Source organism: Moschus berezovskii, chromosome 8 (assembly GCF_049115385.1).
Source record: "Moschus berezovskii isolate FMDL1 chromosome 8, NW_MosBer_1.0, whole genome shotgun sequence".
NCBI classification, from domain to species: domain Eukaryota; kingdom Metazoa; phylum Chordata; class Mammalia; order Artiodactyla; family Moschidae; genus Moschus; species Moschus berezovskii.
Window position 1 is genome coordinate 50,763,798 of NC_142467.1, and position 23,708 is coordinate 50,787,505.

The 23,708-nt window shown below is 49.1% G+C and overlaps 1 protein-coding gene across 2 annotated transcripts; it reads left to right on the forward strand.

Moving 5' to 3' along the window:
- The first annotated feature begins 18,974 nt into the window (after nt 1-18,974).
- On the forward strand, nt 18,975-23,703 carry IL17B (interleukin 17B). 2 transcript variants are annotated; one of them, XM_088838361.1, is made up of 3 exons: nt 18,975-19,128; nt 21,897-22,186; nt 23,428-23,703. In XM_088838361.1, the coding sequence occupies exons 1-3, from the start codon at nt 19,006-19,008 to the stop codon at nt 23,657-23,659; spliced, it is 645 nt and encodes a 214-aa protein (XP_088694487.1). In that variant the 5' UTR covers nt 18,975-19,005; the 3' UTR covers nt 23,660-23,703. The 2 variants fall into 2 exon arrangements, with proteins under 2 accessions (XP_088694487.1, XP_055285598.1); XM_055429623.1 differs by lacking the exon at nt 18,975-19,128 and adding an exon at nt 19,726-19,799.
- The last annotated feature ends 5 nt before the right edge of the window (nt 23,704-23,708 follow it).

A 23,708-nucleotide genomic window follows, 5' to 3' on the forward strand; every position in this document is an offset into this window, starting at 1 on the left:
AAGGCTCTTATACAGTCCTTAACACTTTTCAGGCCTCAGTGCCTTTGCACTGCAGTCCTCTCTGACAAAAGTGCTCTCTCCCCAGTCTTCCCATGGCTGACTCCTCCTCCGGCTTCTGGCCTCAGAAGTCACCTCCGGGAGAGGCCTTGTCTGGCCATAGTGTTAGTCTCCATTGCAGCCTCTGCTTGGTGCCCTCCAGGGCTGTGCCTATTTTGTGTGTATCTGCTGAAGTAGTCACTTGTCATCTAGCTCTTCCCAGAGAGCATGACTCCCCTGGGGAGGGTCTGAGTCCCCAGGCCTCCTGCAGTGACTGAGAGGGATGGCCAGGAAGATGTCTGTGGAGCTAGCAGCCATGGGCATAGGAACAAGATGTCTGTGGAGCTGAGGCCGGTGGAGGGCTCCTCCCAGTGGCCTTGTTGCTCAGAGCTTCCTTTCTGTGGTGAGGTTGGCTGTATCCCAATCACCTTCATTCAGACTCATTCACAGTCCCCTGGACCCCTGGCCCACACGGGACTGCTGCCCCCCCTTCCCCTTTCTTGGGGCAGGATTACCTCTAGAATTCCCTCAGGCCGTCTTGTGTGGGGCAGCTAGGTGGCCCTGGGGATGTGGCAGGCTGAACCCTACACTGTACCTGGTCTTAAGAAGCTCCTGGTCTAGTAAGAGGGTCTTCACCCCGATTTTGTTCCTTCTGAGGAAAGAAATCTCTTCTTGGGAGCTTGTGTTTGTTACTGCCTTTGCAGTTTCTTGGCTGTGAGGTCTGGGTGCAGTTGTTTAGCTGCTGTTCCAAGCCTTTCTTTCCTCCTCCGTGAAATGGGGAACCCAGGGCCTGCCTTTTAGTGTTGCCACGAGGGTCAGGTGGAGTACAGTCCTGGAGGATGGATGGGTCAAGTCTGGAGCCAGATTGTGCTCAGCACTGCCTCTGCTGCTTCCCTCAGTGGGTGGGGATTGGAACTGTGTTTAACATCTGTGACCCCCACTTTCCTCCTCTGTAAAATGGAGCCAGAAGCAGCCCTCACCTCCCAGGGTTGCTGTGAAGATGAAACCAGACAGTGCTTATGAAGGGGTCAGTCCTGTGTGGCTCCAGAATAAGTGCTCAGTAAATGCCAGATATTTACCCTACACCTGAAACATAGCAGGCTTGCTCTTCATGTCATCTGCTTCCTTCCTGAGCTGAGAAGATGGATGCCATTTACATATGTACCCCTGGGGTGTAAGATTGTGGCAAGGAAGACTTGTCACCCTCACCCTCTACCCTGTTCAGTGTTTTTGTCCAACACTCCAAAGCACCACCAGCGGACCCCAGGATAAAGATAAAACCAGCCTGATGGATCCATCAAAATTATGGAAAGTCCACTTTGGAATCTGTGAAACTTAAGTTATGTTTGTTACTTCTGCTACTGTCACATCAGGATATGACATCAAGACAGAGAAGAAAACAGAAAAATAACCAGTGTAAGTCATGGAGAGACCCACCATTTGAATACTCATGAACTCTGTGCCTGGCCAAGCATGAGTCCGCCACCCTTGTGAGCCAAGTTTCCTTTATCAGGAAGTCTTTTATTAGAGGTCAGAGCAAGGATTTGAAGTGACCTGGAGGCAGATCCTAGGAGAGGAGTTGTCCGGGAGCCAAAATATCTCAAGAGACTTAACTAAATGGCAGCCATTTGTGACACAGTCTCCCCAGATCTGTCTCAAACATTTGTGAAACCATTTCTGTTTGCTCTCATGCCCTCTCTCGGGAGTTATTAGAGCCTTATGTCTACTAACCATTGTGTGACGTGGCTTTTCTTTCCACAGTGTGGCGAGGCAGCCATGAAACCCTCCATTTCCAGGGGAAGCAGAAAGACTCTGGCTTTGTAAGTACGCCAGAGTAAGGCATCTGGGGAGGTGAGGGGAGCTTCTTGTTAGGGGCTAAGTATATAGGGGACTGGAATGCAAAAGTAGGAAGTCAAGGAACACCTGGAGTAACAGGCAAATTTGGCCTTGGAGCACGAAATGAAGCAGGGCAAAGGATAACAGAGTTTTGCCAAGAGAACGCACTGGTCATAGCAAACACCCTCTTCCAACAACACAAGAGAAGACTCTACACATGGATATCACCAGATGATCAACACCGAAATCAGATTGATTATATTCTTTGCAGCCAAAAATGGAGAAGCTCTATACAGTTAGCAAAAACAAGACCAGGAGCTGACTGTGGCTCAGATCATGAACTCCTTATTGCCAAATTCAGACTTAAATTGAAGAAAGTAGGGAAAACCACTAGACCATTCAGATATGACCTAAATCAAATCCCTGATGATTATACAGTGGAAATAAGAAATAGATTTAAGGGACTAGGTCTGATAGATAGAGTGCCTGATGAACTCTGGACGGAGGTTCGTGACATTGTACAGGAGACAGGGACCAAGACCATCCCCATGGAAAAGAAATGCAAAAAAGCAAAATGGCTGTCTGAGGAGGCCTTACAAATAGCTGTGAAAAGAAGAGAAGCGAAAAGCAAAGGAGAAAAGGAAAGATAAAAGCATCTGAATGCAGAGTTCCAAAGAATAGCAAGGAGAGATAAGAAAGCCTTCCTAAGTGATCAATGCAAAGAAATAGAGGAAAACAACAGAATAGGAAAAACAAGAGATCTCTTCAAGAAAATTAGAGATATCAAGGGAACATTTCATGCAAAGATGGGCTCGATAAAGGACAGAAATCGTATGAACCTAATAGAAGGAGAAGATATTAAGAAGACGTGGCAAGAATACATAGAAGAACTGTACAAAAAAGATCTTCACGACCAAGATAATCACGAAGGCGTGATCACTCATCTGGAGCCACACATCTTGGAATGTGAAGTCAAGTGGGCCTTAGAGAGCATCACTACGAACAAAGCTAGTAGAGGTGATGGAATTCCAGTTGAGCTATTTCAAATCCTGAAAGATGATGCTGTGAAAGTGCTGCACTCAATATGTCAGCAAATTTGGAAAACTCAGCAGTGGCCACAGGACTGGAAAAGGTCAGTCTTCATTCCAATCCCAAAGAAAGACAATGCCAAAGAATGCTCAAACTACCGTACAATTGCACTCATCTCACACGCTAGTAAAGTGATGCTCAAAACTCTCCAAGCCAGGCTTCAGCAGTATGTAAACCGTGAACTCCCAGATGTTCAAGCAGGTTTTAGAAAAGGCAGAGGCACAAGAGATCAAATTGCCAACATCTGCTGGATCATGGAGAAAGCAAGAGAGTTTCAGAAAAACATCTATTTCTGCTTCATTGACTATGCCAAAGCCTTTGACTGTGTGGATCACAATAAACTGTGGAAAATTCTGAAAGAGATGGGAATACCAGACCACTTGACCTGCCTCTTGAGAAACCTGTATGCAGGTCAGGAAGCAACAGTTAGTACTGGACATGGAACAACAGACTGGTTCCAAATAGGAAAAGGGCGTACGTCAAGGTTGTATATTGTCACCCTGCTTATTTAACTCATATGCAGAGTACATCATGAGGAACGCTGGGCTGGAAGAAGCACAAGCTGGAATCAAGATTGCCGGGAGAAATATCAATAATCTCAGATATGCGGATGACACCACCCTTATGGCAGAAAGTGAAGAGGAACTCAAAAGCCTCTTGATGAAAGTGAAAGAGGAGAGTGAAAAGGTTGGCTTGAAGCTCAACATTCAGAAAACAAAGATCATGGCATCTGGTCCCATCACTTCATGGGAAATAGATGGAAAAACAGTGGAAACAGTGTCAGACTTTATTTTGGGGGGCTGCAATATCACTGCGGATGCTGATTGCAGCCATGAAATTAAAAGACGGTTACTCCTTGGAAGGAAAGTTATGACCAACCTAGATACCATATTAAAAAGCAGAGACATTACTTTACCAACAAAGGTCTGTCTAGTCAAGGCTATGGTTTTTCCCATGGTCATGTATGGATGTGAGAGTTGGACTGTGAAGAAAGCTGATCGCCGAAGAATTGATGCTTTTGAACTGTGGTGCTGGAGAAGACTCTTGAAAGTCCCTTGTACTGCAAGGAGATCCAACCAGTCCATCCTAAAGGGGATCTGTCCTGGGTGTTCATTGGAAGGACTGATGATAAAGCTGAAACTTCAATACTTTGGCCACCTCATGCGATGAGTTGACTCACTGGAAAAGACTCTGATGCTGGGAGGGATTGGGGGCAGGAGGAGAAGGGGAGACAGAGAATGAGGTAGCTGGATGGCATCACTGACTCGATGGACATGAGTTTGAGTGAACTCCGGGAGTTGGTGATGGACAGGGAGGCCTGGCGTGCTGTGATTCATGGGGTCGCAAAGAGTTGGACACGACTGAGCAACTGAACTGAACTAAACTGATGAGAGTGTTTGGTGAGTTCTGTGTCCTCAGAGGGTGTGTGCTGTCAGGGGCAGGGTCATCCCTAGTGGGAGGGTGAGGGGCCTGGAGACCAGGAGACAGGGGACAGGAGCAAAGCTACTCCACCTCTACTGGTGATCAAGAAAGAGGTTGAACTGGTGCAGTTGAACTTGAAGGAAGATGGGGTTTAGACCTACATAGGAAAGACATTTTTTGGCAGGGGCATGTGGGATCTTAGTTCCCAACCAGGGTTCGACCCTGCATCCCCAGTGCACAGAGCCTTAACCACTGGACTGCCAGGGAAGTCCCAGGAAGGACTTTTTGAGTCAGTGGATTTACTCAAGGAAGAGATGGACTAATGGGCTGTCTTGATAAATTGATGGGTCAGAGAACTCATCACTTTAGCAGGACAGCTAACAGACTGAATGACAGCTTGACAAGTCCCTTCCAGCCCTTAGATCCTGCGAGCTTTATCTCACACTCCATGTTCTCATCCCAACCTGTCCCTGACCTCTAGCCCTTATTTGATGCTAATTTGGCCCAAAGGCAGAACTCAGAGGTGATCATTTGGGAAACATGTTTTGGAACATTGAAAATCAAGCTCTGTATGTTTCTGTGATGAGCATACGACTTTTGTTTCATTGACCGAGTTTGATTCTGAGAGGTAATAAACAATTAGTGAAGAACTGCTTGTAATTGTCATTAAACCAATTTTTAAAAAGTACATGTATTTTAAAATATTTATTTATTTCACTCACTTATTCGACTGTGCCTTGTCTCAGCTGTGGCCGTGGGATCTTCATTGTGGCATGTGTAATCTTCAGTTATGGCATGCAAACTCTTAGTTGCGGCATGTGGGATCTAGTTCCTGACCAGGGATCATATCTGCATTAGGAACATGGAGTCTTAGCCACTGGACCACCAGGGAAGTCCCTCAAAAATATTTTATAGATAGCTGTCCACAACATATTACTGAGGTTAAAGATCATGGTATTGAAGAAGATATACGGAATAATACCATTTAAGTAAAATGATGTGTTTGCCAAACTGCAATGAGATACCACTTCACACTCTTCAGGATGGATGGCTATGATAATAATAATAATTATCAACACCAACCAAACCCATAGATACTTAGACACTTGTTCACTGACCTCTGTAGCAGCATTATTCACAATAGCCAAAATGTGAACACAGCTGAAGTGTCCATAAATGGATGAGTCAATAAACAAAATGTGGTTCATGCATACATTATAATGTTATTCAGCCATAGAAAGGAGCAAAATTATGGTACATGCAACAGTGTGGGTGACCTTTGACAACATTATGCTAAGTGAAATAAATCAGATGCAAAAAGGATGAATACTGTTTGATTCCACTTATATGAAGTATCTAGGAAACAAAGTCATAGAGACAGAAAGAGTAGTGGTTGCCAGGCCTGGGGGGAAGAAGATGGGGAGTTAATGTTTAATGGCTGTGGAGTTCCTGTTTGGGATGATGAAAAAGCTCTGGAAATGGATAGTGGTGATAATTGCACAACACTGTGAAGGTACTTAATGCCGTTTAATTGTACACTTAAAAAAGTTGAAATGTTGAGTTTTATGTTGTGCATATTTTTACCATAACAAAATAAATGATGTGTCTGTGTGGAGGAGTGCGTGTGGATGTAGCAAGATGCCCTGCTGGAGGTTAGGTTTGTGTTTAGCCTTGCCTTAGTCCACTGCATGGACGGACCAGGACAGAAGGTCATTATGAGCTGCCTGAAGGGAGTATTTCTGGGAAAGGCAGGGAGAGAGAGATGTAACAAATCTTTTGTGCTGATCACCGGGGAGGGAGCGGTTGTAGGGGAGGGGCAATGGTGTGGTACAGTTCTTTGAAATTTCTGTGACTCTCTGGCATATGAATGCTGTTGGAAAATGGGACAGATTTGCCCTGTTGAAGGGCCCTAGGCAGTTGGCTTGGAGTCCTTCCCTGGTCTAGGGAGAATATTAACTTGCAACTCTGTAGGCCCTTTGGGGATTGTGAACTTGACCCCGAGTTCTGGATGTCACTCACCAGGAGCAGCTTCTGCTTGGACATTCATATCCTTCTATGATGATCGACACATTGACATAGCACCCGGTGGGGCTCATCACTGTCTATACCCCCAAGACACCTGTAAGGATTAGGGGACCCCTGGGTGTGTAAGAGAAAGGTGGTAAGAGCCTCAGGGGAACGGCTGCATTGTGCTTTGTTTTGTGCTCTTACTGGCATATGAGGCCTTGAACATTTAAAGTCTGAGGAGCAATTCAGTTCAGTTTAGTTCAGTCACTCAGTTGTGTCCGACTCTCTGCGACCCATGAATCACAGCACGCCAGGCTTCCCTGTCCCTCACAAACTCCCGGAGTTCACTCAAACTCATGTCCACAGAGTCGGTGATGCCATCCAGCCATCTCATTCTGGGTCGTCCCCTTCTCCTCCTGCCCCGAACCTTTCCCAGCATCAGAGTCTTTTCCAGTGAGTCAACTCATCGCATGAGGTGGCCAAAGTATTGCAGTTTCAGCTTTATCATCAGTCCTTCCAATGAACACCCAGGATCGATCTCCCTCAGAATGGACGGACTGGTTGGATCTCCTTGCGGTACAAGGGATTCTCAAGAGTCTTCTCCAGCACCACAGTTCAAATGCATCAATTCTTCGGCGATCAGCTTTCTTCACAGTCCAACTCTCACATTCATACATGACCACGGGAAAAACCATAGCCTTGACTAGACGGACCTTTGTTGGCAAAGTAATCTCTCTGCTTTTTAATATGCTATCTAGGTTGGTCATAACTTTCCTTCCAAGGAGTAAGTGTCTTTTAATTTCATGGCTGCAATCAGCATCCGCAGTGATATTGCAGCCCCAAAAAATAAAGTCTGACACTGTTTCCACTGTTTCCCCATCTATTTCCCATGAAGTGATGGGACCAGATGCCATGATCTTTGTTTTCTGAATGTTGAGCTTCAAGCCAACCTTTTCACTCTCCTCTTTACTTTCATCAAGAGGCTTTTGAGTTCCTCTTCACTTTCTGCCATAAGGGTGGTGTCATCCGCATATCTGAGATTATTGATATTTCTCCCGGCAATCTTGATTCCAGCTTGTGCTTCTTCCAGCCCAGCGTTCCTCATGATGTACTCTGCATAGAAGTTAAATAAGAAGGGTGACAATATACAACCTTGACGTATGCCCTTTTCCTATTTGGAACCAGTCTGTTGTTCCATGTCCAGTACTAACTGTTGCTTCCTGAGGTTTCTCAGGAGGCAGGTCAAGTGGTCTGGTATTCCCATCTCTTTCAGAATGTTCCACAGTTTATTGTGATCCACACAGTCAAAGGCTTTGGCATAGTCAATGAAGCAGAAATAGATATTTTTCTGGAACTCTCTTGCTTTCTCCATGATCCAGCAGATGTTGGCGATTTGATCTCTGGTGCCTCTGCCTTTTCTAAAACCTGCTTGAACATCTGGGAGTTCACGGTTCACATATTGCTGAAGCCTAGCTTGGAAAATTTTGAGCATCACTTTACTAGCGTGTGAGATGAGTGCAACTGTGCAGTAGTTTGAGCATTCTTTGGCATTGTCTTTCTTTGGGATTGGAATGAAGACTGACCTTTTCCAGTCCTGTGGCCACTGCTGAGTTTTCCAAATTTGCTGACATATTGAGTGCAGCACTTTCACAGCATCATCTTTCAAGATTTGAAATAGCCCAACTGAAATTCCATCACCTCCACTAGCTTTGTTCATAGTGATGCTTTCTAAGGCCCACTTGACTTCACATTCCAAGATGTCTGGCTCTAGGTGAGTGAGTGGGCCACAGTAATCACAACCTGAATGGTGCAAAGGAACTGCCTGTGAGACATGTGAGTGTGTGTATGGTTGCACATGTGTGTGAACATACCTTGTTAGATGTTTGCAAGAATGTGGGAATTTGGGTGATTTTGTCTTACTTCATTGTAGTTTTCTGTTTTTGATTTTTTTTCCTGATTTGCACTGAGGTGATGAACTTAACCAAAGGGTTTAGTTATATTCTATATTCTATTATATATACAGTTATTATAAGTACTTATATTTTTATTTCTAATTTTTTTCTAATTTTTTTGTGTTCAGTTCAGTCGCTCAGTCGTGTCCGACTCTCCGCGACCCCATGAATCACAGCACGCCAGGCCTCCCTGTCCATCACCAACTCCTGGAGCTCACTCAAACTCATGTCCACAGAGTCTGTGATTTTTTGTGTTAAGATAGAATAAATTTGTAAAGATTTATTTTTAAAAATAACTTACTTAAAATATATTTATTTAAATAACCATGGAGATCAAACCAACTCCTAGTCCATGTTTCCCCAAGGAGAAGGGCACTAATCATGACTGCTAATAAAAGGGGTCAGTTTTTTATAGAAGCCAAGAGCAGTGTGATCATTGTTTCACCTGCTTGCCACAGAGCAAGTTCAGGTTCACTGCCCCTGTACGAAAGGGTTACGGTAACAGAGGGGAGTTATTGGAGATAATTTCCAGATGGGAGCAACCTGGTTGGTGGGATTAGGTGAAGTTACTTTAACAGTCCCCTCCAGGCCTTGACTTAAGTTGACTTTGCTCATCCATCCATCCCCTTTGCCACAGAGGCCCCCTTCCTGCTCCCTACCCTCACCCCGCCCGTGTCTCCACATCTGACACTCCTCAGCAGCCCTCAGGACTGCAGGCTGACTCCGAGCCTTTGTAAACCACCCAGGATTATTAAACAAATCCTATAATTAGAAGCCAGGTTTCCTAAACGAAGTGAAAAATGTGACGTTACCCTTTGTTTGTTCACTGGATGCTCAACGCATGTCCCATGACCCAGAGGAGCTGTGACTTTGGGTTTCCAAGAAGCCTTAATAAGGTAATGTTTATAAAGTTCTTAACTTTACAACTCCATCAGAGTACAACTCTGTGAAATGAGGACAAGCTATAATTCTGAGATATCTGCCCCACTCCTTGCCCAGTGGTAGAGAATGTTGTTCCCTTATGTGATGTGTGGAAAGCCCTAAGATTGGGATTGAAGGAAGTGTGTTCTGGTCTCAGCTATGACACTGAACTGCTGTGTGACATTGTATCAGCCCGCTTCCCTCTCTGGACTTGTGTTTGCTGCTGCTAAGTCACTTCAGTCGTCCGACTCTGTGTGACCCCATAGACGGAAGCCCACCAGGCTCCCCTGTCCCTGGGATTCTCCAGGCAAGAACACTGGAGTGGGTTGCCATTTCCTTCTCCAGTGTGTGAAAGTGGAAAGTGAAAAGTGAAAGTGAAGTCGCTCAGTCGTGTCCGACCCTTAGCGACCCCACGGACTGCAGCCTACCAGGCTCCTCCATCCATGGGATTTTCTAGGCAATAGTACTGGAGTGGCTTGCCATTGCCTTCTCCGGGACTTGTGTTTACCCTTCTGGAAAAGAGAGGTCATGATGGGACCTTCTTGTTCTAAAAGTCTTTTGTCACTCTGACATTCTAGTTTGATTACTGTGTTTCTCTACCATAGGGTTGTAACTCAAGCAAGAATTCTCCAGATTTTACTTCTCTTCTCTGGATTCCTCAGAAGGACTTGGTAATGTACCTTGAACTGGATAAACTGGTTGCGGTTGGCAAGACACATGGATGTATCCTTTTGTGCCTCAGCTTTGAACCCTTAAGGGCCTCTCTCATGAGATAAAGTACATTAAAAAATAACGTGAAAATGACTTGCATCATAAAAAAAACTCTTCAAAGGAATTCAAACTGGTCAACATGAGGAACAGTGGAAAGAACCACTGTTCTGTCTAGAGCTGGTAGGCACTATTCAGTTAACATAATTCCATGGTAACATTATATATAACTGACATTTATTGAGTTCTCTCTATGAATCAGAATCTGGGCCAAGGGTTTTCATCCATCCTCTCAGTTAATCTCATAGCAAATCTGCGAGATAGGTACTTTCTTATGATCCTCACTTTATAGATAAGAGACAGAACCTTAAAGAGATGAAATAATTTGCTTGAAGAAAATAAGTGGTTGGAGCCAAGACTCCAGAACCTGTCATTGATCTTTGTAAATCCACTGTCTGTATACTTCTGATCCAGTTATGGTGCTTGTGGAAGCAAGTATCATGATGAAACTTCCACCACACTGTGTTGCTGAGTGATTCTGATCAGCAAAGCCCACTCAGGCAGCCTACATAGGACTTGTATATGAGAAAGGTGCCTTTCCTGGGCCGAGCCTCCAAGAGGATTACTTGTTACTGCAGCACAACTTGGCCCATCCTGACTGATACTACTTGTCACAGGGAGAGGGAACAGCTTTATTCTTTGTATTCTCAAGAGCAAATTTGTCATCAGCAGATGGAAGAACGGGAGAGACAGACATTTTTAAAAGAAGTAGAGACTAATAAGAAACTGGGAGCATCTGATAGGAGTATCACTGAGACTCCAGCAAAATGATGCATAAGGTCCCCTTGAGCCTGTGATTCTAAGAAATGATCTAAAAAACAAGATTCGTAAGTGATTCTGGAATGACAGGGTCAGAGCTGGCTCTGTGGTTGAGATAATAAGATAGAATGCAAAGGAATCCCAATATGGAAGACAAAAAGTTATGGACATAGTTATGTGATTCCTTGACTGAAGAGCCAAAACCAGTGTTTACCAAGAGCACGCAGTGTGGGGGTGGGGAGTAGGATGGGTGGAGAGCACGGTTAGCCTGACCTTTGAACTCTCTCCAGTGCTGACTCAGAAAACATATCCCTTGGGCACTGAGCCCTCTCTTCAGACACATTTCCCTGGAATGTAGGTTTGTCCGTAGAGCACAGCCAGGCTGTGTCAGAAATGATCTGGATGGCTTTTGGTGCTCTGTGTGCACTGCCTAATGACAGGGTGCCCACTTCTAACCATAGCCTACATACAATGCTCATTCCCTAACTGGGGCAAAGGTTAGGGTTGGGTGGGGGTCAAAAGTGGCTTTGGGAGCCCAGCCTTTCATCTCAAGCTCTGCCACCCTTTTACCTACTATATGAACATGGGCAGGTTATTTCCCTTCCCTGGGCCTCAGTTTCAACTCCTGTGAAAATCTCTTTTTTTTTCTTTTTATTCTTTTAATGTATGACCTCCTGTTAATTGTAGAAGTCTAGTTTCTGGTATTTTCAGTCATCTGTTTTAACTTTGAAATGAACATTTCAGATAGCAGAGTAGTGTAATTAAGCCGAGATCGTAGGGGAAAATCTGAATTCTCACAGTTCTGCCTACTTATGAGAGCTCCTGTGAAAATCTTACATTTACATAGGATTGATGCCAGGAATAAATAAAGTCACAGATATAAACGTGCTTTGTAAACTGTGGAGTGTGACTGATGTAAGAGGGGTGTCACTCTTATCACTAGCACAACTACTTGCAGCGTCTGCCTGGGTCCTAGGGCTGGACCACCTCTGTCTCCCAGGGTCAGAAACCTTGAGGCTGTCATCTAACAGCAGAAGAAAGGATTGGGGTTTCTTTCCTGGGAACCAGACTTTGGAAATAGATTCCACGCTAGGCACTTCTTCCTCTTTCCCCACAAATACAGTATTTATGAGAACTGACCTTCCAATGGAAATTTGGCAAGATTTCACATTCTGGAGACATTGTACCTTCCTCCACATGCCCCGAGGGCTGAGGTCATGGGCTTCCCAGGAGATGCAGGAGTTCCCACGGATACAAGAGGTACAGGGGACTGAGAAGAGAGGGGCCCAGCAAGACCCTAAGTCACAGGCTTGTCCTAAAATGTTGATACTGTTACCTCTACCACCCTCTCCAAGAATATGAGCTTGGGAACTGTTTTAACTGTTCACTGCTATTCACCCAGTGCCTAGAACAATGCCTGGTACATAGTTGGTGCTCAGTATATATTTGTTAAATGAAGGGAATAAACCCTTCTCAAGACTTCTTAAGGCTCTTCCTTGCTCCTACCTTGAAGGTCACAGCTCCTAGAAACTTACAGAACCTCCCAGACAAGGTATGTAAGACCTGGTGTGTCTTCTCAATATTGTCTCCCAAGAGGTTCAGACCACAGGGACGAGCTTCTGTTGAGAGGCCTGGGTTGAGTTCACTGCAGCTCTAAGAGCCTGCAAGTTTTGGAGGTTGTTTTTTGGTCAGGGGAGGCAGGGTGGGGATGGAAGCCTTGGCTGTGGCCATCAGGGCTCCTTGCTGAAGAGTGAAGGTGATGGACCTTGGAGTCTCTGCCTGTCTCCCAAGTGGTGCATAATGAGTAGCCTTAGGGTTTCTCTCTTTTCTTAGCAGATTCTGCCCTGGTCAAAGCGGGGCCCAGACTCCGAAGTCAGGTACTTGAGAAGCACATATGAACAAGGTGTGTCCAAGGCCTGAAAAAAGCTTCTGCCTGATGACTATTGAAACAAAACCCCCACAGGCAAGACCCCATCCACAAATTTGTGGTCATGCAGGTATACTCCAAAACCTGGGCAACAAAAACAGCACTATCTGAGTCAGTAGCTGAAGCCAATATGTAAGTCAGACTTTTGTGAGTACCATCCACTATTAGCTGTGCTGGGGGGAGCAGGTCTTTGAACCCAAGCTGCAAGGGAAGTGTCCCTCCTCCCCCTGCCTCTCCCTCCCAGGACTCCTCTCCCATAAGCAGCTGTGAGACACCACCGCCTTCTCTGCTCATCCCCCACAGCACAAGCTCCCTCCGCCTCTGGGGTCCAGGCTCTGGGGGACTGAAGAGAACATTTCTCACCCTTTTCCTGCTTCCCCTGGAGGATGGGGCTTCCCACCCAAAATAGGTGCAGACCCACCCAGCAAGAGGAGGGGCTGACAGTTGGCGGGGAGGAAATCAGAACTCTGGATTTTGTAAGTCCAGACGTCCTGTAAACTCTGACCAGAGTATAAACATCCCCCGGGACTGAGGGGAGGATATGCTGGTGGGCAGGGGGCCCGGCGCCTCCATCTGCCCTGAGGACAGGCTGTTTATTCCACATCCCTCGCAGGCCCCCCTGGGCTCCTTCCTGTCTAGGCCTGGGCAAGTAGAGGCAGGCAGGATGGCCCGCATGGGGGCCTGAGGCCTCAGACGTCAGACTCGACCTCTCCGGGCTGGAAGGGAACTTATAAAGCTCAGAGAGCCCAACTCTCTCTTTTTCTTGAATTTCCCTCACAACTGGTCTTCTGGCCTCCACTAAAACACCTCAGCTAATGGGGAGCTCACTCTTCCAGGGCAGTCCATGCTATTACTGGCACTCTGGCAGCTGAAAAGTTCTAGAAGAAAGTGCTTCTAGAATTGTTTGGTGTGACCTGATTGAGCACAGCTAAGAATAATGTGTAGCATGGCCATTCACTGAGCCCACACTGTGCTTTATATACGTTTTCCCATTAAATTTTCCCTCCTCTCAAGGAGGACACAGGCTCAGAAGAGTTAGGTTACTTGCCTGAGCTGACTCAGCTGTTTCATGATGGGTCTGGGATGCAGTTGCTATAGTTCAAAGTCTGTGCTTTAAATATTAACCTACACTGGTTCTTCATGATCAAAAAGCAAAAATAGCACACCTACCACAAAACACCCATACAACAAACACTCACACACAAACCAATCACATTACTATAAAAGCAACCCAGATGAACCAAATCTTAAGTATCCATTGTATGCTGAACAAATCGTAATTTTTATGATAAAACCATTTTAACAACCCTATGAGGCAACTGAGGCTCATTGAAGTTAGAAAAAAAATGTCTGTGGCAGAGCAAGTGTTCAAGTACCATTTCTGAAGTCTGCAATTGCCACTACACCCTATTGTGTGATAGGAGGGGACTGAAGTATAGTGAAAGACAAAACCTTTATCACTGTTCTTTTCAACAATTAAAGCTCTGAAAAGTGGGATGTGCAACCTCAGAGACAAATGATCACCCTCCACTGGAGATGTCCAGCAAAGATGCTTTAAAAGTTCTTACACTAGTAAGGGCTAACACAAGATATTCCCCAGTGTCAGTCTGCAACCCAGAAACACAAACTTGACATTTTCAAGGCTGGATCCCGGGTGGAAGAGTGGCCTCGGCCACCCAGTTCCAGAGCACAAGCCCACTCTTAAGAGTCCTACCCCACCTCCACTCACGTTTCCTTGACTGCCCCTGGAAACGGAGGCATTGGCTTCTGGCCTGGGCAGAGGGTCATGTGGACGTGATGGGCCTTCTGCATATCCCAGTGGCCGCCCATTCACCCAGGCCTTGCCCTTTTTTGAGAACTGGGAGCTTTCTGGCTGGGTCTGTTCCCACCAACAGCGTTCCCGTCCAGGGAGCTTAAAATAGTGCCTCTTGGCTGGGGCCCTGAAGCAAGCAGTGAGGGAGGCATTTGTGCAAATATGGGCCTGGGAGAAGAACTCCTACCCCGAGAGGGTGGGGGATGGTGTGGGCAGCTCGGCAGGAGAGCCAAGACCTCCAGTGGAGGATGCGCCCTCTTGGCCACAGCCCCCTCCATCTTGCAGCAGAGGCGCCTGCTAGTCTCCTCCTGCCTCCCCTGACCTTACTGGGTCCACTTGGGCAAATCTCTATGCTGAATCCCACAGGCCTTCCTGGCTCAGCCGAGGCTCCAGGGTGGGCCCACAGGGAACAGGGACCTCTACATTCTTCTACTGGTTCTATCCTTGTCTCCCTATCACAATGCCCTTCCTACCCAGGAACATCCTAGGTAGCAACCTTTTTTAGAAAAAAAATTATGCATTTAGCTGCACCAGGTCTTAGCTGTGGCATGTGGGATCTTTAGTTGCAGCATGTGGGATCTAGTTCCCTGGCTAGGAATCAAACCTGGGCCCCCTGCATTGGGAGGGCAAAGTCTTAGCCACTGGACTGCCAGGGAGGTCCCCAGAAGGATTCTTTGGAAGGCCCAAGTCAAAACTTGTTTTAACAATCACAGTGACAATTGCAGCTGCCACTGATTGAGGGCTTACTTTTGTCAGGTGATCTGCTAAGGGCTATAACATGCATTATCTTGTTTGGTCCCCACAACCATCCACGGAGAGCCAAGTTACTATTATCTCTACTGTGCATAAGAAACATGGGGTCGCTATGAGTCAAAAGTGACTGAGCGACTTCACTTTCACACATTGGAGAAGGAAATGGCAACCCACTCCAGTGTTCTTGCCTGGAGAATCCTAGGGACGCGGGAGCCTGGTGGGCTGCCGTCTATGGGGTCACACAGAGTCGGACACGACTGAAGTGACTTAGCAGCAGCAGCAGCATAAGAAACTAAGTTCAGAGATGTCAAGTAACTTTCCTGAGGTCACACAGCTCTGAAGTGGCAGAGGCAGAATTAAAACTCAGGTCTGTCAACCTCTGGAGTCTGAATTCTGACCTCCTGGGATGCACCTCCTCCTCTGGTTCCCCGCTGCTCTGGCCTCCCATGCTCCACCCCAGCATTATCACCCTGTGTCACATATATATATATATAGCCGTTTGGATTGAATGCATCAGGTATTTAGTGAATGCCTACTATGAGCCAGGAATATTGCTGGGTGCCAGACCCACAGCCTGGGAACTCTTAGATCCCTGTGAGGACTCTGTTTGGGCTTGGGTTCAGCGACCGCCCCAACATGCAGGATCTGGTTTGACGATTTCAAGGTGTGGCTGAGGCAAGGATAGCCCTCCCTCAGTGACCAGCTGACAGGTTGGACATTCCTGCCTCCTTGCTGACTGTGATGCCCCTCTCCTTCCTGCACAGCAGGAAGCAGTATGCACAGGGATCAAATTTGCTTTGAATCCTCTGTGACTTTGGGCTCTCTGAGCCTCAGTTTCCCCATATGTAGATTCGGGATAAAATTAAGACCTCACCACAGGGTGATTGGAAGGATTTAATAAAGCAGTGCATGTGGTACTTCCCTGGAGGTCCAGTGGTTAAGACTCCATGCTTCCAATGCAGAAGGCACGGGTTCAATCCCTGGTTGGCAGACTAAGATCCCGTATGTTGAGCAGTGTGGCCAAAAGATTAAAAACAACCAACCAACCACAAAAAGCAATGCACATGAAAGACTTATCACTGTACTAGGTGGTCTAAGTGGAGGAAGAAATGGCAACCCACTCCAGTATTCTTGCCTGGGACATCCCATGGACCGAGGAGCCTGATGGGCTACTGTTCATGGGGTTGCAAGAGCTGGACGTGACTGAGCGGCTGAGCATGCATGCATGCAGGTGGTCTAAGTAAGTAGAATTAAGCAGCAGTTATTATTACTTATTGTTTTCCTGAAGATTACGTTGTCCTGGTGCCAGAGGCCTGGGGCCTAATACATGGTAGGTGCTGCAAGTAAAGGCAGTCACTCACACAGCAGACAGAGCCACCACCCGGCCCCTGCCCCCTCACTCCTGGCTGGTTGAGTGTCATGCAGTTCCTGCTCTGATGTAGAAGGTATCCCGGGCACTGGTCCTCATCAGCGCTAGGGTTGCTCTGGCGGCCATGGGTAGGCACAAGACTTTTATTTACCTGGTTCCTTTGTTTTCATCTAGGGAAAAGGAATGGCTGGGGTGAAAAGTTCTGCCAGGGTTTGCCTGCTCCTTGGGGACATCTGGCTTTCTGGTGGTGCCACCTGGTGGTGAGTACAGAACTGCTTCTAGCTGGGCAGCCTTCGAGGGACCTAGTAGCTCTGAGCACGACCATTTCCTGCCCCTTGCCCTGCAGCCCACGTAGCCCTTCCCGCATTCCCCTGTGTTGATCACTGACTGTGAGAGAAGACCTCAGGGGGCTCTGTGGGGGCTCTGTTACCACGCCTCCTTCAGGCCTGGCTCTGACCTGCAGGGTAAGGTCCCTCAGTGGTCAGCCAGGGTTCATCCTCGGGATATCCTTCAGGTCTGATGACTTCTCAGTGGTTTCTAGAAACCAAAGTTGGAAGAACGGGCCTGCTTCCTGGCTTGAGCTGGCCCAGGAATGGGAAACCCAGTGATGGTGACTGGGCCCATCCTTGACCCCTCACTGTACCTGCTTGAGTATCCACAGACCCCCCTCCCCTCTCTGGGGCCACCAGAGGGACTGGCCTGGCTCCTAGGTTCTCTGTCTTTTAAAAAAAATATTTGAATTTATTTATTTGCCTGCATCAGGTCTTAGTTGTGGCCCGTGGGATCTAGTTCCCTGACCAGGGATTGAATCCAGGCCCCCTGCTTAAGAATTAGGAGGATAAATTGTGCTTGAACCAGCCTTACCCAGCTTTGCACCAACATGCTGTGTGAACTTGGGTAAGGCCTGTCCCTCCCTGGGCCTTGGTCACACTGTGGTAGAATGGTGATGGGGCAGGTGATGGGTGAGGAGCCCTGTAGTTCCCTGACTGGGGCCTTGGTAAGGTGCAGATTCCTGGGGCTGCCTCATTAGAACTCTGGAGCTGGGACCCTGGAATCTGTGTGAAGTTGGAAGCTGAGGCAGCCAAGCCCTGTCTTTGGGAGATGGAAGCCCACAGTGTGTGTTGCTGGCAGGGAAGAAGAGTGTGGTGGTTTCAGGGGTCCTGAGAAGCTGAGGAACTCCCTTGTAGCCCAATCCTCATCTTTTAATTTCTCCCTTTCTGTGGATGCAGGGAGGGGCCCCCCAGCTGCATGTCTGTGGGACCCCAGCAGCAGCAGCAGCAGAAGGGCAGCAAGAAGGCTGCACAGGTTACAACCAGCTTGCCCCCATCCTTTGCCTCCTCATGCTGGCTGTTTCACACGTCCAAAGGACAGTGGTGTTGGGGCTGGGGCAGCCTGGGGTGGGACTGGGGGCCTTTGTTGCTTGAGGAGGTATTTTCAGAGTCCCCCTCCCTCTGGAGTTTCCAGCGATAGAATAGAGCCCTGTCTAGTATTTGACCAAATATGGTGGTATCTCTCATGAGCTCGAGCCTCAGCCAGCTTCTCAGTTATGCTGTGGAAACCTTCCCCGGACAGATTAATCTTGTGACATTCAGGAGTGCCTTGCAGCCTGCGTTCTTCCCCTAGGCGATTCCTGTAAATGGCCAAGAGTGGCCCCAAACAGGACGGTGTCGCCCTGGAGCCTGTTCTCTGTTCCCCTCCCCTGTCCTCTTCACACCCCCTTTCACCTCTTCCTCAGGGGAGCTCACTTGCTCATAGTCAGCTGGGCTATTCACTTGAGGGGAGAGACCCAGACCAAGTCCATCCAGCACATGATTCCCAGACAAGAGGACCCTGGGGTTACCTAAGCTCATGAAATTTTGGCCAGAACCCGTGAGGTCCAAAGCTCTCAGCCAGGAGGGCCCAAAGAGGTAGAAAGGAGAGTTGGCTGGGCCATGAGAACTCTGCTTGCCCTGATGCTAAATAGAACAGCTAATGTTCCCAAGAACGATTGCACTATTATTGTACAGTGATAGTCTTCATAATAAACAGCTGTGTTTATTAAGCACATACTACATGCCAGGCACTGTGTCAGCTGTTTAATGTGGCTTAATTCCCTTACTCCTAGTAACAACCCCTAGAGGTTGTTCTAGACACAGGGGAAATGAGAAAGATTTCCAGGAGAAATGGGCCAGGCCACCACTGATTCCTGGGCACAGCTCCCATTTTACAGAGACGGAAACTGAGGCTGAGAGAGGATGGAAGTCACAAGCAGCCACGCAGGGACAGGCCTTTGGAGTGGAGACCTTCTCTACATGAGGGGGAGCATTGCGTCCAGAAGGCCGGGACAACCAGCCATCAAGTCCTCACGGACCTCATGGACTTGGCCCTCGTGAGAGCACACAGATTCAGAAATGTGTTCATAGCAGGCTGGAACCGTGCAGAAAATATGCCAAGAAAAGCAGCCCGGGGGGTGGATAAAGCCCTGCCCAGAGACCAGGTATAAACCCCAGTTTTGGCATCCCTCACTCACTATATAATCCTAGACAAGTCCCTTCTTCACTCTGGCCTCAGTTTCCCTGCCGGGGAACTATGTTGTGCCGAGGGCCTCTGAGCTCGCCTGGGCTGGCTGAGGCTGCAGTGCCTGAGGCTGTCTCCCTGGGAGATGGGGCCTGTGTCCTGCTCCTGGGCAGCATGCTCCGAGAACATTTGCTGTCCTGACCCATGGACAGCCTGTTGGACAGCCTCCTCTGCCCTCGCCCCCTTGCCATCCCCCAAACTAACGAAGCTGATTGTCTTAGGTGGCCCTGTGGGTGCTGGCTGGGCGGCCGGCCTCAGGCCACAGGCGGAGGTGCCACCCGCCAGAGCCCCACCAGACACACAGGGCATTGTCCCTCAGTCAACAGCCCTTGGGCACCTCAGCCCGGCTCCTGGCCTGCCCCCACGCCCCTCACCGCCTGCCACTGTGCCAGGCCCGCCAGCTGGGAGCCCAAGGTTCCCAGGCGATGACGAGCCCACCCACCCACTCCCCCGGCAACCCCCTGATGAGCTATAATTGCTGCGCTGAGTCCTGTTGCTGCCATTCTCGTGGCGGAGGCATCTGGGGTTCCAGGCGGGCGGCAGCTGCAGGCTGATCGCCTGGCTCGCGGGATGGACTGGCCGCATAACCTGGTACGTGGCGATTCCCCACCCCACCCCCACTCCTTTTTAGGGCCTGAGTGTTTCTTTACTTCTTCTCCATTGATTAACGGCCGTCTCTGTTTGGCTTGGAATCTGCAGAGGCGAGTTCTCCCTCTGTCCTGTCCCCCAGGACGAGAGAGAAACAGAGACTGGTCTCAGAGCCTGCAGCTATGGCCAGCGGCTCCGGCTCCTGGGCTGGGCGCAGCCCCACTGCACCAAGGCCCTTTCAGGCCAAAGGCAACTGAGGAGATCTTGGCAATCTCGGTTATCGGGGTTTTTCCAGAGTCTCTGTGTCCTGAGATCCAGCCTATGTGACCTTGGGCAGGTCCTGTTTCTCTGTTTCCCATCTATAAACGGATGGAGAGAGATGGGTTCTCTTCTGAATTTCTCTGAGTGGAGAGCCAGGGTTTAAGAATGCCATGTGAGAAGCTCAGATGAGAAAGCCTATTGTTAGGGAGACGTCTTTCTGTACCAGTGACTTGAATCTGTCATGGATTTGGTGCCAAGAAATGGTTCTACCAAGAGGGGCTCTGCTGAAACTTGTTTGCAAGGGTCAAGACTGTCTGGGTAGGCAGGAGAGATCAGCATGGGCCACACGGATGGCGGGGTGAGGGATACAGGGCAGGTAGGAGCCTGGCTAGGCTCAGGGAGGAGATGAAGTCCCCTCTGGAGGCTTCTCCCTTCTGACCAGCCCTGGCTCCCACCCAAGTCCTGGCCCTCCTCTCCCAGCTTCCTGTGGAGTCTGCGTTCTGCTGGGCACCCAGGTCCTCTTCCGTGTGAATGAGAGGCTTTCCTGATGCTGCTTGTGCAGGGAGAGGTGGACAGCGGCGGGTGGGGGTGGACAAGGGGTCGGGAAGGCAGATGGTTGGGGCGTGGAGGAGCAGAGAACCAGTGTCATGGAGTTCATCAGGGGTCTTTGGCCGTGACCTGCACACATCACCAACTTCATCCCCTGCCCTCACCTCCCGTCCACTCTATTTCAGCCCCACTGTTTCCTTTCAGCAAAGTTTTAAGCCACTGAAACTTCCTCTCAGATGGTTCCCTCCCCCACTTCCATATCATTTTTAGGCTCTCTCTGCCCGCATCTGCCTCTGTCTTATTCTTCAAACCTCACTGACATGCCCCCTTCTCCAAAAAGGTTTTGCAAGACAACCCCACTGCCACCAGGCTAAGCGGGTGGCCCTGCTTGTCTCTGACCGCATGCCGGGTGGTCCCATCCTCACACTGCTGCTAGTGAGACTTAGGTGCTTGTTTCTTGTTCACCATCTGTTTTCCTTCCCAGACTGCAAGCTACAGATGGGCAGGGGTGGTGACAGGCATTCATTCACTCAGCGAATGTTCACTGAATACTAAGTGCCCAGTACCGTGCAGACATGGGGGACAAGGCTGTATGTGGAAACGGATAGTGCGCTGGCTTTCATGGAGCCTGTGCTTAGTAGGGGCCTGACTTGTGAAAGGCTCACACGTACACTGGAAGATGGCAGTCATGAAGAAGGCAGGGGCTGCTGAGAGCCCAAGGAGGTCCACAGAGGCCTCCCTAAGGAAGTGACACTGGAGCCAAGACATGCGGGGTGACTGCAGGAAGCAGCCTGTGCAAAGTCCTTGTGCGAGGAGAGGAAGGTTCGAGAGAAGGCCTGAGGCTGAAGCATGGGTGCAAGAGGAAACCAGGTGTGATTTGAGGAGGGAGAACACAGCACAGGTCTGGCCTGGGGAGGTGATGTTAGTAGGTTGGCATTCCAACCCATCGTTGGGCAGGTATGGAGAACTGATCAGAAGGAGCCAGGGGGAGATGGGGAGATATGTAGTACCAGGTAGGAGGCTGCTGAGCTGTCCGGGAAAGTGACAGGTTGGTGCAGGTAGAGAAGTGGATGGGTGGGGAGGTTTTTAAGAGGTGCAACAGGATTTAGTGATGAATGCAACATGCACACGTATCAATACAGGTGTGGTGGGCTGGTGGGACTAGGCCAGGGCTTGAAAGGTGGCTCCCCTAGAGGCCTTTCGTCTTCCCTCCTCCTTCCTTGTGCCCTGAGTCTTGGCCTAGGCAGTGACCTGTCTCTCCCATCTTTGACCTGTGGCCTTCCTCCCCAGCTGTTCCTTCTCACCATCTCCATCTTCCTGGGGCTGGGCCAGCCCAGGAACACCAAAGGCAAGAGAAAGGGGCCAGGGCGGCCTGGGACCCTGGCCCCTGGGCCTCACCAGTTGCCACTGGACCTGGTGTCCCGGGCAAAGCCCTATGCCCGCATGGAGGAATATGAGAGGAACCTGGGGGAGATGGTGGCCCAGCTGAGGAACAGCTCCGAGCCGGCCAGGAGGAAGTGCGAGGTCAACCTGCAGCTGTGGCTGTCCAACAAGAGGAGCCTGTCACCCTGGGGCTACAGGTAGGCCAGGCAGCCGTGGGAAAGCTTTGTGTTAGGGGCTGGAGGGGATGCTCTGCCCACTCTCCCTGTCAAGAGTGAAGACTTTGGGTTCAGAGGCTTTGGTTTGCATCCTGGCTCTGCCTTTTACTGGCTGTGTGGCTTTGGGCAAGTTGTTTAGCCTCTCTGAGCCTCAGATTCCCCAACTATAAGTGGAGGTGATGGTAGTATCTACTTCACTGACTTGTTATGAAATGAGATATCTATGCCAGGCACTGATGTTATATTCTCCAAGTCTCCAGTGAAGGGCCTGAAGGGCCTCCCCCTAACTCCATGTCCTCCAGCTCAGAGTGTCTTGTACACACCTCTAGTTACAGCACTTTTAGACAGTGCTGAGTTGACTGTGTGCACATCCATCTCTCATGCTAGATGGGACCATCCCAGTGCCTGTATCAGAATCATCTAAGGATTCTCACGCCCCATCCAATCAAAATCTCCAGGGACAAGGCCCAGCAAGTGGCATTTTCTACATCTCCACATGGTTAGGACACACCTGCTGGGCTTGGGAATCAAGACGCCCTGCCCCTAGGGGACAGCATTGGTGTCTTACCTTGGTTGTAGCTTCACTTCCCAGCACAGCACCTGGCACACAGAAGGGGCCACGTGTATACGGGTTGATTAAATAATAAGGAAAAGGACTGACCCTGAGGGGTCCTCACTCACGAACCCAGGTCGAAGGTTTTTAGCCACACAATTTATATCTTGAGACTCTAGAACAGTATGTTCATAGAACTTTCTGTGCCAGTGTAAAGTCCAGTGTGGTAGCCACTAGCCTCATGTGGCTCCTGAGTGCTTAGAGTGCAGCTAGTGTCACTGAGGAGCTAGTTTTGATTATTTTAAGCTCGAACAACCCCATGTTGCTAGTGGCTCCCATACCTGGAATGTGGCAACTGAAAGGGTCTGTAAAGACCCTCTGAAGCCGGGCTTCTACTTTGCTGTGCCCTTGACCTTCTTGGGGTCTTATGAGTATGTAGGCTCTGATTCAGGAGGTTTAGGGTAGGGGGAGGTTCTGCATTTCTAACAAGCTCCCGGGCAGTGCCGACGCTGCGGGCCCACAAGTTCACTGCCTGTCCTCCACGTGGCACATGCTTGCCGTGTGGTCGAAACCTGGGCTAGGAAAGGCAGGGGCATGGTGGTGGGTGTCGGTTTGTCCTTCCCACGATCTTCCTTCTTTCTGCCCTGTGCTGTCTCCTGCCTTCCCACAGCATCAACCATGACCCCAGCCGCATTCCTGCAGACCTGCCGGAGGCGCGGTGCTTGTGCCTGGGCTGTGTGAACCCCTTCACCATGCAGGAGGACCGCAGCATGGTGAGCGTGCCCGTGTTCAGCCAGGTGCCTGTGCGTCGCCGCCTCTGCCCGCTGCCGCCACGCACCGGGCCCTGCCGCCAGCGCGCGGTCATGGAGACCATCGCCGTGGGCTGTACCTGCATCTTCTGAGACAGCCCTCCCTTTTCACCCCCTTTTCACCCGATGAAAAGTAAAGGCT

Excerpts from the sequence above, each read along its gene's own strand:
- IL17B (XM_088838361.1), top strand. The coding sequence starts at position 19,006 with ATGGACTTGGCCCTCGTGAGAGCACACAGATTCAGAAATGTGTTCATA. Across the intron at positions 19,129-21,896 it reads AAGCCCTGCCCAGAGACCAG|CTGTTCCTTCTCACCATCTC; the intron begins GTATAAACCCCA and ends CTTCCTCCCCAG. Across the intron at positions 22,187-23,427 it reads CTGTCACCCTGGGGCTACAG|CATCAACCATGACCCCAGCC; the intron begins GTAGGCCAGGCA and ends GCCTTCCCACAG.